Raw genomic sequence first — 18,521 nt, 5'->3', positions numbered from 1 at the left:
GCTCCATCAACAAACGTATCCATCATGGCTCACACTACTTTACGATAACTGAATTTTTATAAAATCAAGTTTTGTGTAAAATTAAACCAAAAACTTGAAAATACATTCGTAAAAACAATAAATTGTTGTGTTTCGGATTGTGTAAAACTCTTTTTTACTGCATGTATTTAAACGTATCATATGTTGGTCGCTGCGCACTGGTTTGTGATTGGTTGTCAGAAAGACCTTCTCCTTTCCTATTGGCTAAGAAAGCAAGCTGTGAAACGCGAAGCTAGCAAAAAAAAAAAAAATCTTGTGGAAGTGCTCAGAGCTCAGCTTCGTATTAGTGCTGCGCCCAGACAAACCTCACTGTCTAAAAGCTGGTCACCTGTTGAGAAGGAATAATGGGGTGCTTCTTCTCTAAGAAATCCAAAAGAAAGTCCTCGGATAAGGAGGACCCGACGCCGACAACAACCACAGTGGAAACTACTGCAGGTAACGCGGTTCCCCTTGGCAACAACACGGACGAGGCTCCGAAGCTGTACAGCTGGGACAAGAGGGAGAAGGTACGAGGCCACACATGGGCCACACGGGGCTAAATCCTCCATGTGACTGTGGACTGCTTTTAACCTGTGTTTTCTTGCTTACAAGCAACTCGAAGATAAGGTTTCTCAACTCATGCTTCGGGGCCCAAAAATGGGTCACACTGTGCCGTTTAAGTAGGTCTGGGACATTTGCTGGGTCAACTTTTGATTCATCTGTTTTCTTTCTTCTGAATTATGTAACCTTTATTTATAATTTGTCTTTTTTCAGACAAACCTTACCAAATATAATTCTAACCAAATTTATAGGATAATAAAATCTATCTATATTCATTATAGGGCTGCACGATTATGGCCAAAATGATAATTATTATTATTGGATCAATAGTTTAATCGCTATTATTTATAATTTTAGAGAAAACGTCTGTATTTTTTACATAACTACTTTTTAACAAACAAGGCAGTGGCTATCCGTACGGTTGCCGTATTAATATACGCCTTTTCGCGTGACGTCAGCACTTGACTTAGCAACGTACGCTGTCGTTTTAAGAGTGGTAATCATTTGCCTGACAACCGCTATTTACTGCTGATTTTTATCTTATAATGCCCAAATCCTGCATAGTATTTGACTGTCATAACCACGCCTGGCTGAAGGAAAAGATAGCCATTTACAGAATAATGACAGAAAAAGGCCAGAAACGGAAATTATGGATCCAAGTACTGATGCGAATAAACGTAGATGGAACTCCATGGAGCCCAAAATCAAAGTGGTCGTATGTTTGCAGTAGACATTTCGTTAATGGTCGGTTGTGTATTTTGGGGATCTAATTTCTTTCTGACTGATTTTATGACATTGATTATGAATTAGCCTACATTTAAAATGTAATTTATTCAGTAATGTATGAAATGTTTATGGCTAGTACGTCTAACTTGAAGACAAGCGACGTGAAATTAACAGTAAATATGCAATGCGTTGACTTGTATATAAAATAAACAAATGTGCTTCATATACCAATTTATGTTTTAATTTAGGCTGTATTATTATTATTTTTATATTATTAGCGGCGCTAGCCTAGCATAGCCACATCACGTAATGAGCCAATTATCATGATGACACAGGCCTATATAGACACAAAAACACATACATAAGCCTACCTTAAAGAAAATATATCCAGTATACCGACACACTATCCGTACACAGCGCCCCTCTTTGGCCAGTTTAGGTCATGTGATAGGTCAGTCATTGGCCAGTTTAGGTTGCGTGACCAAGACTAAATGTTACCCTAAACCTAACTCTAGCCCTAATCCTAAAATTGTTGCGATATTGGGTTATAACCTAACTCTAACCCTAAGATGCTACGTACTTGTATTTCGGTAAACGTACCAACAGCACCTGGAGTTGTCCGTACGGCAACAAACAACATATGAACAGTTTAGAGTGCAAAAGAAAAGCTTTAAACAAGAATATATTGATAAATACTAAAATGTACACAAGAATTTGCCAAAATGTACTATGGGCTAAATATAAATACACTGTGACAGAGTGCAACTCCATGAAAACACATACAGCATATAAAAATGGTGAAGAACATTTGGCTCAAGCCTACAGGTTTGAGCAAGAAACACCAGCCTGTCAACATTTTCTGGCTTTAGTGTCCGCTGGATTCATTAATGAACTTATGTCAGTCAACTCATGGGGGTGTTTCATCATGTTAAACATGAGTGCCCCAGCTCAAAGAAAACTCTAAAACTCCAGTTTTATACCCATCAGAGGCCGCATTTTAAAAACTTAAAAATCGCAGACCATCAGGTTAATTCAATCGTGGAGACCAAAATTGTGATCACATTTAATATTCGATTAATTGTGCGGCCTTAATTCTTCATACTTTTTATATTATATTTATATATATATATAGCCTCGTTTTTTTTTTTCCCTTCAATGCACTTTTTTCATGTGTCTTGTGTATTCTGTGTGTTGCCTTCTGTTGTTGTTTTTTTTTCACTTTATCTGATCTGAGCTGTCATAACATTAAATTTCCCAAATACTGTTATATATTTTTGTTATGATATGAAAATGTAATATACCGCCGTACCGGTGTATTTGATTACACAACTTTGGGAACGACCCTTTTCTACGTTGCACTTCTAAATAGTTGAATTGAAAGCTCTGAAGCTGCATGTGAGCATGTGCCTGCGTGCGCATGCCTCTGCTACAGGAGAACACTCACGGGCACGGTTAGCTTAACATGTCGGCAGTTTGGCAGTAATACACAAAAAAAGAGAGCAAAGGATCGTAATTTGTAATTCCTGTAACATGGAAATAAGTCTTGGTGGAGCTGCAAACAAAACGCTACCTTATTCACCATAACAAACCACCACACCACTGAGTATGCAATATTTAAAGCTCGAAATCAAGCTAATGCTAAAGCTACGCTAGCGCGGCAAAGATTCATTGGGCTGCTGTTGCAAATTTGTTTTACTACTAGTGTGGAATTATTCTACAATATTCACTCATGACAGTAAAATAAACCATACTAAGTCAATCTACTGCAGTAATTCCTCTCAACCAGTAGAAAAGGCTGTGAACACCTGATTATGCATGAAAAAAAAATTATATATCGTGAAACCATTAGAATTTTGAAAAACACTGTGATATATATTTTTGGTCGTACCACCCAGCCCTACTAGAAAAGTACACTAGTTTTAAAACAGTTCTAAATCAGTAACAATGCCCAGCACCATTTAGTACTTGGTCCTTAAAGCAACCCTTCATTTACTGATGAGATCATTACATTTCAAGATCATCTGAAGATTATTCCATGAAGAGGGGGCAGCAGTGTACCTGAAAGCTTTCTTGTCCTGCTCTGTTTTCACTCTATTTTAATTTATTTTTTAAAATATAGATCGTAGCCCATGTAGACTTTGAACTCTTACATTATAGATGTCCGATAAAAGGGAAGAAACCCAAGTAGACATTTCTATATAAAGATCTAGTAGTGGGAGGGTCTACAGTGCAGACAGAGAGGGAAGTAAAACAGTTTAAAGTTGCTTTTTTGCTTCCTATTTACAATTTTTTTTTAAAAATTTAACTTATTTTGTATTTGTTGATGACATACTGCTGCTTAACTCAGATGTGATAAATGTAGGTAGATGAGGGTTCTCAGTAAAATCATTGTTGATCCTATTGAAGCACAACTCCGTTGCTTTAGTCCTTAGCTGGACTAACTCATGTTGGTTTTTTTCATTCTTTTGAAAATGTCTTATGAAGTGAAAAAAGGTTAGCCGTCTCTAAATGCCAATCTTCACTTTTTTTGTTGCTTGCCTTTTACATTGATTTGCAACAAAATGTTATTGTGGTTTCCTTTAATCATTTTCTGCGATACATTGAACAGGAAACGACAGTGAAAATACACTTATGACTAGGGGTGTTGAAAAAAATTGTTTCGACGATATTACGTCGTAAAAAAAAAAAAAAAAAAAAATATATATATATATATATATATATATATTTTTTTTTTTTTTTACCTTTATTTAACCAGGAAAGTCTTTTCCACTGCAGGAGACATTGTAACTGCACAAAGAAGTGCTCTGAAACCTGGGCATGTTGACCAGCTTGTGTTTTTCAATAACATCTAAAAAGAATGTACTTTTTTTCTCTTTAAAAAAAAAAGATATATATATATTAAAAAAATATATAAATCAAGTACTATCTTTCTGCATGTATTTGTTGTTTTAGGCATATACCTCAGTTATGTTGCACTAAAGTCAAAGTTGGTTTAAAAGCCTCAGGCAGATTGTATGTTATTTTTTTATTTTAAGTTGTTGGCACATGGCATGTTAAAGCCAATGTTTTGAGTGCAAAATATGCCAATAAAATATATTTCATACATAATATTCTCTTGACGTTGTACAAATTTACAGATTATAGATTAGTTGTTTCTTAATTCATATATATATAAAAAAAATTGCAATAATCGCCTTATACTTTAATATCGGGATGTATCGTATTGTATCGTGACCTATGTATCTTGATATGAGTCATATCACCAGGTGTCAGGCAGAACACAACCCTAGTTATGTCCAAGGGGTTGACAGGATATGAGCCAAGCTCATTAGAGAATAACGGCACTATTTGCACAACCATTAATGACAACCTATTACTAATCCACAGGGAGGTACTGTATATGAAGGAAGACACTCCTCTTGCAGATATGACTTCAAACCTGCTGTGAAGGCTTTTCATAAGGTTTAAAAGGGTGTTAATGGGAGTTTCAGGCTTTGCAGTTGCTCCTCCAAGTAATCCTAAATACGTCAGATTAAACAAGTTCTCCACTCCAAAACTTCTAGTCCACATGTACCACATCTTTGTGTATAGATACACAGTAACATCAGAAATGTTGCAATACTTTAACTGTAAACTGTCGTGACGTTGCTTTAGTGCTTGGTCTGACACAACCGAGGCCATGCAAGTGATTGGAACAGCTGCATGTGCATTAGATTCATTTAACATGTGTCCCAATACTTTTGGCTATTTACTGTAGGTTGAAAGCCACTCCTTCACCTCTCAGTGGTTCTTGTAGCCTCATGATCTTATTAAAGGATTAAAACATTGTGCTCACAGCTGAGCACACAAGCCCTGCTCACACAACATAGATGTTCATGTCAAATGATATCACAGATGATGTTGACAATATAGAATTAATCTTTTAATTTATATACCAGCCCTGATTGGAATTTGTTGTCCAGAACAGTGTTTCTCAAATGGGGGTACTTGATAGCAATACAGGGGTTACGAGAGAGAGGGAGAGAGAGGTGAAAATTGACAAAAGCATTGCAAAATATGGGGTTTTGTAATGTTGTAATTTTTTGTTAAAAATTATAACTAAATATTACCAGCAACTCACAAAATGACAATAAAAACACACACATTAAGAGAAAAATATACTGAATAACAAAAAGAACATCAAAATACACAAAATGACACCAAAAACACACGCGCTTAGAGAGAAAAATACTTACTATTACCAGCAATGCACAAAAACAGAGAAACATACAAAACGACATAAGAAACAATGCCAAAAACACACATCATGTTATTATTGTTTTTATTATTACTATTATTTTTATTGTTATTTATTAACAGTCATACATTTTTACACTTTTGTATACACTCAAAGCGCTTTACATTGCATTAAAAGATTCTCGGGTTTGAAGCTAGAAAATTAAAATTTTTACACAATTTGAAAAGTAGTCCACGGCAAATAAAGGGCTTTCATGCACTATTGGTGCAATTTAAAGGTGCTTCTTGTGCACACTATACACTGTGCATCGACATTATACTCCACAGACTCTCAGGGATTTGCAAGTGATATTTAAACGTATGAAATTATAAATAAAAGCACAATACCTGGTTAACATGGTGGAGGGAGCATCATATTCTGGGGCTGCCTTACAGTCTCCCCAGAGATAATAGAGGCATTCATCAAAGAAATAAAACCTGTTTTAATAGAAGGTTCTCTGTGGCCTTACAATCAACAAAAGAAATAAGAAAAACTAAATTGAAAAAAGAAAACGTAAGTCCTCTTAAAGTTTTATAGCTTCATGAACAGTTAAAGAAAGCAGTAGGAGATAAGAAGGGGTCAATGTTATGCTTCGAGGCTGGAAAATGTTGCCGTTAGCAACGTCTGTAGCAACAGCAACAGATAAAAAAAATGCTATTGGTGTATTTATTGACTTACGAAAAGCATTTGATACTATTAATTACTCATTACTATTACAGAAATGTGAGCGATATGGCATAAGAGGGTTGGCACAATCTAGCTATTTAAACAACAGATTAAATAGCTATAAAATATCTACAAAATCACTACAAAAAACATCTTGTGGAATTCCACAAGGCTCAGTTTTGGGGCCTAAGCTGTTTATAATATATTTAAATGATATTTGCAAAGTGTCCCAATTTTGAAAATAAATTATGTTTGCTAATAACACAAACATACTGTATTTTGTTCAGGACAAGATATTAATAATTGGATTTCATTAGTAGAAAACAAATTGACAAAATTAGAAACATGGTTTAAGAAAAACAAGCTTTTCTTAAATGAAAAGAAAAAAAATGGATGTGTTTTGGATCGTGTAGAACAGATCATACTTGAAATTGGCTCTGAATGGAACACAGATCGATCGTGTCTATGAGACCAAGTTCTTGGGCGTCATCATAGATCATGAGCTCTGCTGGAAGCCGCACATAGAACATACAGTATATCTAAAACTATTGGCATTCTACATAGAACAAAAAGTATATTAAATAGAGAGTTGCTTTATTCATCGCTCATATTGCCTTACCTGACCTATTGCTCAGAAAGCTGGGGTAATACATGCAAAACATACTGTATATAGATTCATTAATCAAATTACAAAAGAGCATAATGTGGAATTCCTGACACCTACTAACGAACTGTTTAAAATGTCTAGAACAAAAAAACTTATGGATTTAGTGACGTTAAAAGTGTTAGAGATTGTGAAGTAAGAAATAAAAGCCTTCCTCTGGGTATTATTTTACTTTTTAAACAAATGAAAATGTAATTTAAGAGGGGTTTATATTTTTGAACAAAGTAAATTGCAAACAATTCTGTCCATGGTGTTAAAGTTTGGAATGATCTTGAGGATCACTTTAAGTTAATGAGTTCATTGAATATGTTCACAAATTCTTTAAAAAACAAAATGCTTTGCACCTATTGAAGTTTATAAGTTGATGAATAGCACTGTTATTGAGTTGTTTGTATTGTTTTTTTATATAATGCTGTTTGGGGATGGGCTTTTATAAGCAGTTACTGCTTCAGCCCACTCCATTTTTGGTTTTTTAAATGAGTGTTTATTCTTTGTATTGTATTGTATATGTTTGAAGACAGCCAAGAAAAAATAAATATCAATCAATGATAAATAATGTATCTCTTGTGCATGTTAAGAGTTTTGTACATAAATATAGTAAACACCTATTTTACTCCTTATGCCCTTCTTCTTTCTTTGCACATAGGTTGACCCTAAGGATTACATGCTGACAGGGCTCAAAGATGTCACAGTGGGTCGTCTCCCTGGAAAATTAAACGGGCAACAGTTTGTCATCCAAGAGTGTGAGAACTGCAACATCTACGTATTCGACCACTCCGCCACCATCACCGTCGACGACTGTGTCAACTGCCGCATCTTTCTCGGACCTGTCAAGGGCAGTGTGTTTCTGAGGGACTGCAAAGACATCAAGTGTGTAGTAGCCTGCCAGCAGTTTCGCACACGGGACTGTAAAAAGATGGAGGTGTTCTTGTGCTGCGCCACTCAGCCCATTATTGAGTCGTCCACGGGTATGAAGTTTGGCTGCTTCCAGTATTACTACCCAGAGCTAGCCTTCCACTTCAAAGACGCCGGGCTCAGCATATTCAACAACAACTGGAGCAACATCCACGACTTCACTCCAGTTTCTGGAGAGAACAACTGGAGCTTGCTGCCAGAGGATTCTGCGGTTCTGGATGCTGTTCCAACTCCAGACCCCGAGTCCGAATTCAAGTCGGTTAGAATCTCTGCGGCGCCAGGACAGAGCATCGTGCCTTTAACCAAAGGAGGGAGGCGTAAGGACAGCGAGGAGTCATGCCTCTTTGTGTTCTTCGCAGGGGAGTATACCACTGCAAACGCCCGCAAACTGATCGATGAGGTGAGAATCGGGGATTGGGCGGTTTTTGACAGCCTTGGTATTTAAAGAGGAAGTTTGGTGATAGTAGCAATAATGGTCAGATCTTACTTAATAAAGAAAAAAACTGAACACTTCTTATATACTTGCATGTTAATTGGCTGCATTTCACTCATAGTTGAGTTTCACAGCGTTTGCGTTTCTAAAGGAATCCCAAAAATGCAGTCAAGTCAAATAGTGTGCAAATTGTACAGGGTGTCATTGTCCACTATTCAAAAAAAAAAAAAAAGTCTAAAGGCTCATCTGGTTTTGAATTGAGTCAGAAATTAAGCTAAATTTAGCGTTAACCACAATACCGTAAATAAAGCTGTTGATCTGCTTTTACCACACACACACGCGCACACACACACACACTTTAAAACGGATACACATGAAAAGTAATCCACCCGCTGGTCTTGTTGCGTAGTAAACGTTCCACTTTTGTTTTTTCTGCAGGTGAAAAAGTCATTACTTAATCACTTAAGCATGAGACTGGATCCACGTTAAGATCAACACACGTTTGCAGAGAGTTTCTCCTGCTTTGTATTCACAAGGCTGCTTCATGTCTCACTTCTTCGGGATATTATCAGTTTTAGGCAACAATACCAATGCTATGGTTCTAAATAAGTAGGTAATGGAATTAGTCACATTGTAAGGTGCTAACTAAGCATAATCATGAATTTGAAACAAAGTATCTATTTAGCTATGAGGTCTCATTGTGTTGCACTGCAAAAACGTGTTTACACAGGCTACCAATGAGCCTGATTGCACAACTTCCTTTTTATGCAGCACTGTTGTATGACAGTGTCGTACAAATCCAAGACATATTTTACACTAATTAAAGGGCTTCAAAGGGTGACATTTTCTTTGCACCCCACAAGTTCAACAATTTGATGTAAACATCTGAAAATAGTTTTTGGATTAACATTTTCTCTTCATGCTGCATTTTGATGTATAGTTTTGAAGACTGATTTGTTGTTAGGCGCTACCTAAAAAAGCTGCTTAACCACATAACTTGCTTTTTTTTTTTTTTTTTTTTTAAATGTACCTGTATGTCAGTGGCGGCTGCTGGTCTTTCATGCAGGGGAAGCTCATTTTCTGCCTACTTCAGAAAATGTATCTGTTTATTTAAATGTGAATTCTAGTAGAATTCACATTTTGTTGTCAACAACTATTTGTAGATTATCACACACGCACACGCACGCACGCGCGTAGCTGCTGCGCGCTGGAGTGTGAGTGTTTGGTCAAAAGTCTCACAACACAAGCAGTAACAGTCTCTACAAACACCAAAAACAGACACTAGGTTTGTCAGAAGTTGATTCGCTATGAGAGGATCAGCAAAGTCTCCGTGTCAACACAGAGCAACGGACTGAAATATTTGAAAAACCCGCCTGTGTGCTTTCAACGTCATACTCTCTGATTGGCTCATTTCGCTGTCAATCAAAATTGAATTAGCCTGAGACAGATCATCCAATCATCATCCATTATTCCAGCGTCCGGAACAGACAGATCCAGCCCACTGCTCCATAGACCTCCTGTGAAGCCCGGCGTCCGATGGGCGGGACTAAGTGCGTCATAACCGAGCATTTATCCAATGAGAGTCTAGTTTGACTGCAGTGGATCAACCTCTAAATCGTCTCCCATTCAAGTCAATTGAAGCTGAACTTCACCACTGTTTATTAACACTGTGATGCTGCGGTAATGAATGAAGAACGTCACGCTGTCACTGTCAGTTTCCTGTTATAAGAAGCTGATTCTGAACTAAACATACATGTGTTCTGTCATATATTTAGTCAATGAAATGTACACACAACACTACATATTTGACCACTGATTTTAGGGGAAGCTGAGGTTCCCTTGTAGTCTTAAAGCATCCGCCACTGCTGTATGTCATCCAAAGGTTGTTGTCATAAATCATCCAATAGGGATTTACTCACTAAAAAATGTAGAAGGTAGAAATTGCAACATGAAAGTTTGTCATTGACTTAACCAATAACAATGGGTTTATTGTCAAATTGTCATGTCACTTGAATTTCACTCATTGCATTTTGGGATTTGGAGTCATGTAGAAGAACAAAACGGGTGCCAAAGCAGAAAAGTTTCTTGAAGAAGTGTTTTTGCTTTTCCAGGGGGTGGGGTGAGGGGGGATCGTGAAAATGACACTATCGTCTAAATCAATATATTTTCTCTCTCCGTCTTAACAAAAGTAAAGGCCACTGTCTTAAAGGGGCCACACATGGGATGGCTGAATATGCTTTAAAAACTGCATTTAGCAACTCAGACTTGCCTTGGAAGAAGCCACACTACAGAATTTACTCACTAATTAGAGAAAAAGGCAAAAGTGCCACAAAATGTTGATATTGTGCTGCTGGTGATTAGTAAAAGGGCCGTCATGGCATTTTTATCCTGTTACTTTGCCCCAGTATTGTTTTTCTTCTAAAACCATGTACAGAAAAAATCTATATCAAGTTTATGTCACCTATTGCCATTTTGAATAAAAATGTTGAGATGAGAATTTTAGTTGATATCGCCCAGCCCTAAAAGGAGAAGAAGTGTGATCTTTGAAGAGGAACTAAACCCCTGCTTTCTGCTGAACTGCCACTAGGAGGGAAATTCAAAAATGCCTTGATTATGGGCGATACTGCTTTAGCAGTAAGACACGCCCACTCTGTCAGCCCATAGAGCTGTACACAGAGACTGACACACGCATAGCGAGTTCAGAAGGTGAGATGTGTAATGACAACTACAGGCACACACAATCACGACGTGAAGCTCACACACAGCCTTACAGACACTACTCAGGGGCAAACAGTTCTGCTCTCCCACCACCTCACGCACACAGCGATAAGACATACACACGTCCGCGCACACACAGAGACAGACGGGAATACATTGCATAGGTGTGTCTGTAAATACACACATAGCTTGATGAACGCTCTGATTGAACCAGAATCTGCTCCTCGTAGAAGCACAAGGACAAAAACATCCCCGTTTTACACGGAACACAGTGGACTTCCTTATTAAACTGTCAATCAGTGCTCACTGAGGGCTGTGATTGGAGGAAGCCCTCCTCTCTCCTCTCAGCTTTTATAGGAGGGGCGGGAACAACAGTGAAACTGATGACACAGGGGAATCTAAAGAATCTGTTTCAGCCAATAGCAAAAATCAATTGTAATAGCCGGCGTTCAACCCTTAGAGGCCAGTAACTCTGACATTTTACTACTAAATACGCACAATTAAAACACTTTAACTAAAATGTGAAAAATGTGGGACTAGGATTAATAAACACGAGGGATATTTCAATACAACTTTTTCACTTACGATACTGATATTGTAGCCTTGAGTATTGGCCGATACCAATATCTACCCGATGCAATATGAAAACCAATTATACATACTTTTATTACTTATTTTGTATTGTGGAATGTTAGAAAAGACATCAAGTGATGTTACTCAAACAGAGAACAATAGTCAGCAACAGTAGGTATGAGAAAACTCATCTATTATTAACCAATTGGTTACATACAGTACATTTTAACCTTCAACATAATATCTTCTAGGGCTGTAGTCAAAAAAGGAAATGGTTGGTTGACCTAGACTATGGCACATGTACCAATTAGTCGACCAAAAAAATTTTTTTTAAATGGAGAATGAATGAGCAGGTGCAGAGGAGGACGAGGAGAAAGATTTGTATTTTGGCTTTTTGTGGTGCAGATTTGCTTTTAAACACAGACCATTTATGATATCGAGCTTTGACCAGAACATTTTTTTTTTCTTTTTTTTTTTTGCACGCACTCACACAGAGCTGTTGCTGGATATAGAATCATTTTTAGGCATTAGATAAATTATATTTGATATTTAATCCTAATCACCTATATAAGTGCATTGCATTTTTTTTAAACGGTATTGAAACTGATACCATTGCTGGTCGACCAATGAAAATCTTGGTCGACCACGACGGCATCGACCAATTAGTCCACTAAACGACCAAAGTTGGATGCCCTAATATCTACAGTATTCTATTAAATATAATATACTGTATATCGGAGATTTTAGATGCAGTCTGTTAAAATTTGTTTTCTGCCTGATAACGGACCGATACCTGATATCAATATCAGACCTTATGTATTCAGCAGAAAAAAGTGGGTTTGGGGTTTAATTACTCTTTTAGGTCTGTCTCTTGTCAGTCTCGTTCTCTGTGTCGCTCCGTGTGGTAGCGTGTGTGTTAGATGTATGCTTGTACTGTAGTATTGTTGGAGTTTGTCAGTGGCAGATGTTTGTCCTTCACATTCAGCTGCAGGTCTGAGCTCTGAGGTCAGTAATCAGCCTTCACTCTCCCACTCTTTAAAATCCCCTGGTTTATCGTGTTCTCTGTGATATGACTTCACTCCGTTATTGAGTGTTTCTGTGGAAGCCACAACATCAACATCCTCTATTATTTTGTCACACTGGCATCAGTAGTGCATGAGAACAACTTTTAGATTACATACAGATATAAAATTAGCTTGTAGTTCAGCAGCTCTAAGTCTCACGTAGTTTATTGCCTTGAATTATTTAATTTTTTATAGATAACCTGGGTTTAATTGACTCTGCTTTTTAGGGTAGAGTTAATTGATTAATCAGATAACCTTTTCTGACGTTCAGGTTAAACGTCTGAAGTGGTACGAGACTGTGGAATGTTTGGGAACCACTGATCTAAACCTCATCTCAACCTTTTGTTAATGAATGTTATATTGTGATTTACTGACACCTTTTTTAACCAATTAAAAATATGAGTCAGAAAAAGAATTGAAGAAAGCAATAGGAAAACGTTGCCATGTTTTCCTAGTTGTGTGAACATTCGTTAAACCGACACTGTAAAAAAAATAAAATCTGGCAGCTGTGGTTGCCAGAATAATCCTGTAAAAATTACAGAAGAAATGTATACAGTTATACATGCTAAACTCTAACTTCTACAGTTTAAAACTGTTAAAATTTACAGGAAAAGATGCACTTGAATCTGGTAAAACTTACGTAATTTTTTTGTTAAATCAACATGGGTATGTTGCCATTTCACATGTTTTTTTCAGCAATATTTGCAGAAACTTGTTATTACTTTTGCATCAAACACTATTAAACACTTCTTAAAAACACAGCAAACTACAGTGTTTTGTTGTAAAAAGAAAAACTAAAAATAGTAATGCCATTTTTCTGATATAAACTCAAATGTTTATTAAAATGTTCTAAATTATGCATTACTGTAATACTTTACAGCCATAGAAACAGCTTTTCTATCTTAACAGAATTTACTCAAAAATGTATGCATTACATTCTAAAATGTTTTTGAAATCATATTCTCAAATCGTATTGAATTAATATAGAATATCTGAAATATAGAACCAAGTATCAAGCAAACCTAGTTTGTTGCTTTTTAATGAAAATTGAATGACCGAAAAAACTTCATTCACATTTCTCCCCTTCTTGTCTCCCATGTTATTTGTTACTGTTCCTCCATGTTCTCTTTAGATGGGATGAAACTGAAATTTGCGTAAAGCACTTTGTGGTTTTTTACCTATAAAAAGCGCTCTATAAATAAAGATGACTTACTTCATACTACCACGTTCAGCCAACTTGTTCACATAAAATGAAACATCAACTCTATGAACCTCTGTTTGCTCCTGAATCAGAAATAAATTTTAAAAAAACTCGCACAAAGGACAAATTAGCACTACTGGAAAGTAGGGCTGGGCATAAAAATCGATTTAATCAATTAATCGAATTTGTAGATATAACAATTTTTATATTATATTATATATTGTATTTTATTTTATTTTATTTTTAATTTTTAAAATTGTTTTTTTTTCCCATCACAGTTTTTTCGGACTTTTTCGCATTCCGATGTGAGCCCGCCCCCTACCTTTTGAGTAGACTGTATGTGTGCCACAGGCATGTTTAGTTTTTTATTTGCACTATGCTGAGATGCTAAAAGGGAAACGTTTATTTTAATTTTTTAATTGTAATGTTATATGTTATAAAAAATGTAGTTATCTAATTTCTTAATCAGAAAATTTAAGCTACTGTGAAGTTGCTGTTGCACTTTTGCTTAAACCTGAGTTAAAACTTGAAATTGTTGAATGACAGAGTCTGATTTACTTTTTATTCTGGAATTGTTCTATGCATTTTAACTCTTGAGGACAATCACATCAATAAAGTTGCACTTTTGACAATATATATGATGTCTGCAGTCATTTTTAAGTGCATTAAAAAAAAATTGAAAATCAAATTGAAACGCAAATTTTTCTTTAAAAAATCGGAGATTTTTTTTTAGGCAAAATCTCCCAGGCCTACTGGAAAGTGTATGAAAAGTATATTTGCATGTTATGGTAGTTTGGAGCTCACTTGATTGGTAGTTGTTGTTAAAACACATGATTACGCTGATTCTAAGCTGGAACTACTTAACATACTCATGCAATAATAATCCATTATTGTGCCTATATCCAACTTTTTACTATTTGACTGACACAGGCCACTGTCAAAGGTTTTGTCTTGATCCAAACAAAAGAGGTTTCAATGCGACCTGAGGATGTGAAGAGAGTCTTTCAGAATGATGCAGAGGAGCTGGTGGAGTGGATCACCAAAGGTAAACACTCTATTTATCAATTATCTACTTTGCTTTACTCTGCTGTCTATGGACTGAGTAGTGACAGAGGGGTTGTGTGCTTTTAGATGCACTCACTTTTCTGGGCTTTTATTGTCTCTTGATGCAGTTAATTTGACTTTTACCATGATATTGGTCTACACAAAAACACCCATTTTTAAGCATTAATCTTCCTCCTTACTGGTTTGTTTGAAGCATGTAAGCAGCAGGAAAAACATAGTTGCATGTTAGGTATAATATTGATATTACAATTTCCATTCTTTTGTTCTTCTTTTACTTGAATCATTTTAACCATGTATGTGTCCTACCTGATTTCATGTCCGATAAGGACTTAGTAGTTTAAATGTGTGCATTTTACATTCTTGTCTTGTTGAAGGTCCTGTCATTGCCCTGGAGCTAAACGGGGATGGAGTTGTGGAGACCTGCAAGAACATTGCCAGTGAAGTGTTCAGTGGGACCAAGGTAACCATGAGGTTTACCAGAGTGAAGCACAAATCTTTATTCACAAAGGAAATTCAAGACACAAATTACAGTTTCTATTCAACAATTGCTCCATAATTACTATCAAACAACTACCAGTACAAAGCACCAGTAACAGTTGACCATGACTCAGGCCCTGTTTACGCAAAAGTTTTGTTGCGTTTTGGCGGTGCATTTACACGGCAACAGCGTTTTGGTGCTTGAAAACGGAACTTTTTAAAAACGGGCTCCAAAGTGGAAGTTTTTGAAAACGCAACCCCCTCCGTGTCCGTGTAAACAGCAAAACAAAACTTTCCGTATCACGCGCGCATCGCGGCTGCAGAGCCTCAGATGTTGGCTTTAATCAGACTTACAAAGTTAGCCCCAACCCAGCCCGTAGCCGTCAGAATACGGCCTGAACCAGAATAAAGCTGATCTTTCTTTAATCTTGAACCCATTTCTGTGACTCTATTCACATCCGCGCGGCGCACACATGTAGGCAAGTTTCTTTAATAACTCAGCTTCATTTAATAGCCACTCGTTCTGCATTAAACTATAAGCATGATAAGCAGCTTAATGTGATGCTATAGACGCTACGTAGCGGTTTAATGCTGTAACACACACAACTCAGAGAGCTGCTCTCCACATATGTGACCAGCACAGCAACACGAGTCAAAAACGAGTCATTTTTACATTTTATAACATAGTTTATTCATGTACCAGAGGACAGCCTCCATTCACCTCCCCAGCAAACATCTGTGCCTCATCTCACGCTTATTGAAACACATGACGTTCACCGTGCAGCGTCTGACCCGAGGGACTGTGGGTTCTGCCAAATATCTCTCCGTAGGAGTGCAGCTCTGTGATTGGTCAGAATCTGGTGCAGACATGAGTAACGTCTCGTCTGATCTAAGTGACGGTAAAGTAAATCAACACTTTGAATTTAAACAGAATTTCTCCAACAAAGAGTGATGCACACAAACACTCTTACTTCTGTTTGCTTATTTTGGTTCATTGCAAAATCATACCGCCCTCTATTGGCCTGGCATGTATACTACATCGTTTTTCATGCTCCCAGCAGACCCATGTAAACAGAGATCGTTTTGAAAATGTTGCCATGTGAATGCGGAACTTTTTGGAAAGAAAAATGGAAACGAAAGCGAAAAGTTGTCATGTAAACAGGGCCTCAAATACTGATTTATTTTTTCTCTGGAAGTGATATTAACATCCACACGTGCCAGTGTGTAATAATATGTTTTGTTCATCTGCAGGTTTTTGTCTCGGACAATAAAAACACTTCCTCTCGAGATGTGGACAACTTCTTCAACTTCGCTGACATGCAGATGGGCTTGTAAATGGTTCAGTATAAAAAAAACTGCCTGAACTGATGAAAATATTTTTTCTTGATCCTGCTACAGCGAAAATCAATAATTGGACGCTTAGTTTTTAGAGCTTAGCAGGCTTTTAAATAACAATCATTCCAATCAAAGATGGCCACTGTCATCTGTCAATTGCTGAAAGTGCTGTGAATATTTATCATTTCCATGAATGTATTTCTAATTGTAAAATGTAGCTGTTTGCTGTAAATGTGAATGGTATTTATAGTGTTGCTTCCAATACCGTCTTTATGTCTAATGATCACAGCTGTGGGGAAAAGCAGCAGCACCAGACTGCCGGAGGGAAACTGTTTTTGATCAAATAAAAAACTCCCTCAGGGATTGAATTGTATATCTGCGTAATTGAAACATGTTGTGCTGTCAGAACTGTCTGTTCATATTTTGTAAGGCCAAAGCTGGTTAGTGAAAGTTTGAGTGGGTTTTGCACATGTAACAAATGGGGATTTGGTGTTGCATGCGTTTTTTTTTTTTTTTTTTTTTTTAGTCGCTACTGTTTTATATGAAGATATATGGTACTTTTTTTATTTTAGCATTGATGTGTAATGTCATTTTGTAATCTATCTGAATGAATGTTGCATGTAAATAAGTTTTGAGGACATCAACTGCATGTTGTTTAAATATGTTCTATTCTGGATTTTTTCAAGACACTGGTTTGAGGTAATTTATTTGGAGTGATTTAAAAATTCTAACAGAGACGATCCATCTTGTTACTATAGATATAAAGCTCTAGTAACAATTGAATTTTGAATATTTACTTATTATGATTTGATGGTGCAAACACACCTTTCTGACACACGTAGTGTTCCTTTGCACAATGAGTGTCAAAGTCAATAAAAGCAAGATAATTAAAGTATATAATGATGGGTTTGTTGAAAAGGTCTATCACAGTTTAACTTTAAAAACATGCAGCACATCATTTTGTACAGTTACCCTTAAAAAAATCCTTCATATTGATTCATTGTGATGTACTTTTTGTATTTGATTTTACTGACTGTTGAGTTTGATGTCTTTGTCAGAGCACATTTGCATGTAGCTGGTTGTTTTCACACTTTAAGGTACGGTATGTATGATGTTCCTGGTTCTTCTCAGGGTTTTTGTAAATGTGAATCATGTTTCATTCCTCAGACCATCAGCCTTCGCCTTGTTTGCCAATTCAGTGAGACCATGCAAGGCCTCAGTTCCACCAAACTCGATTGTTTAACACCGTTGGTTAGCCTGGCAGCAAAAAAACAGAACAATACTTGGAGATCATTTGAAGTGACATTGTGTTAAATTGTGTTAATTATTTTAGATCTTTTTGAACAATTAAAGTAAAAATTACATCGACACACACAAATAAAGGTTTCAGAAATGTTGATTTTTGTATGGATTTTTTTTAATTGTTCAGTGGCTGATTTGCTGGTAAATACATCATTTTCCATACATACACTATAGGCTTGTCTTTGTGTATGAAAGACAACTTACTGCAAATAACTACCATGTGTGCAATGAGAATAATAAATGTATAATTCAAGGAAAAACCACATTACAAAGACATGTTACAGAAACAGGCCTTTTCAAAGTATGTAGATTTTAACTGTACTAGTCAGGTAATAAGTTGTGATAAGAAAGTACATCAGACACCCCAACCCACCGGGCGAGGCATGAACCCATATCCTGACCTCGAGCTCAGACCCAACCAAGTGGGAGAAGATGGGGTTAGGAAGAAAAAAAACAAGCTTGCGCTTTTTCAAATAAGTCATTCTTAGGTTTAACTTTAAAACTGGAGAAAGTACTTAAAGCAATTC

At 36.6% G+C, this 18,521-nt stretch overlaps 1 protein-coding gene across 1 annotated transcript; it reads left to right on the top strand.

Moving 5' to 3' along the window:
- The first annotated feature begins 266 nt into the window (after positions 1 to 266).
- rp2 (RP2 activator of ARL3 GTPase) lies at positions 267 to 18,089 on the top strand. The gene is made up of 5 exons (XM_028445508.1): positions 267 to 545; positions 7,558 to 8,226; positions 14,746 to 14,860; positions 15,255 to 15,340; positions 16,609 to 18,089. The coding sequence occupies exons 1-5, from the start codon at positions 384 to 386 to the stop codon at positions 16,690 to 16,692; spliced, it is 1,116 nt and encodes a 371-aa protein (XP_028301309.1). The 5' UTR covers positions 267 to 383; the 3' UTR covers positions 16,693 to 18,089.
- Positions 18,090 to 18,521: the final 432 nt, after the last annotated feature.

The sequence above is a fragment of the Gouania willdenowi genome, chromosome 4 (assembly GCF_900634775.1).
Source record: "Gouania willdenowi chromosome 4, fGouWil2.1, whole genome shotgun sequence".
Lineage (NCBI taxonomy): Eukaryota > Metazoa > Chordata > Actinopteri > Blenniiformes > Gobiesocidae > Gouania > Gouania willdenowi.
Note: the sequence above shows the minus strand (reverse complement) of the source record. Positions and strands in the feature narration are given on the sequence as shown.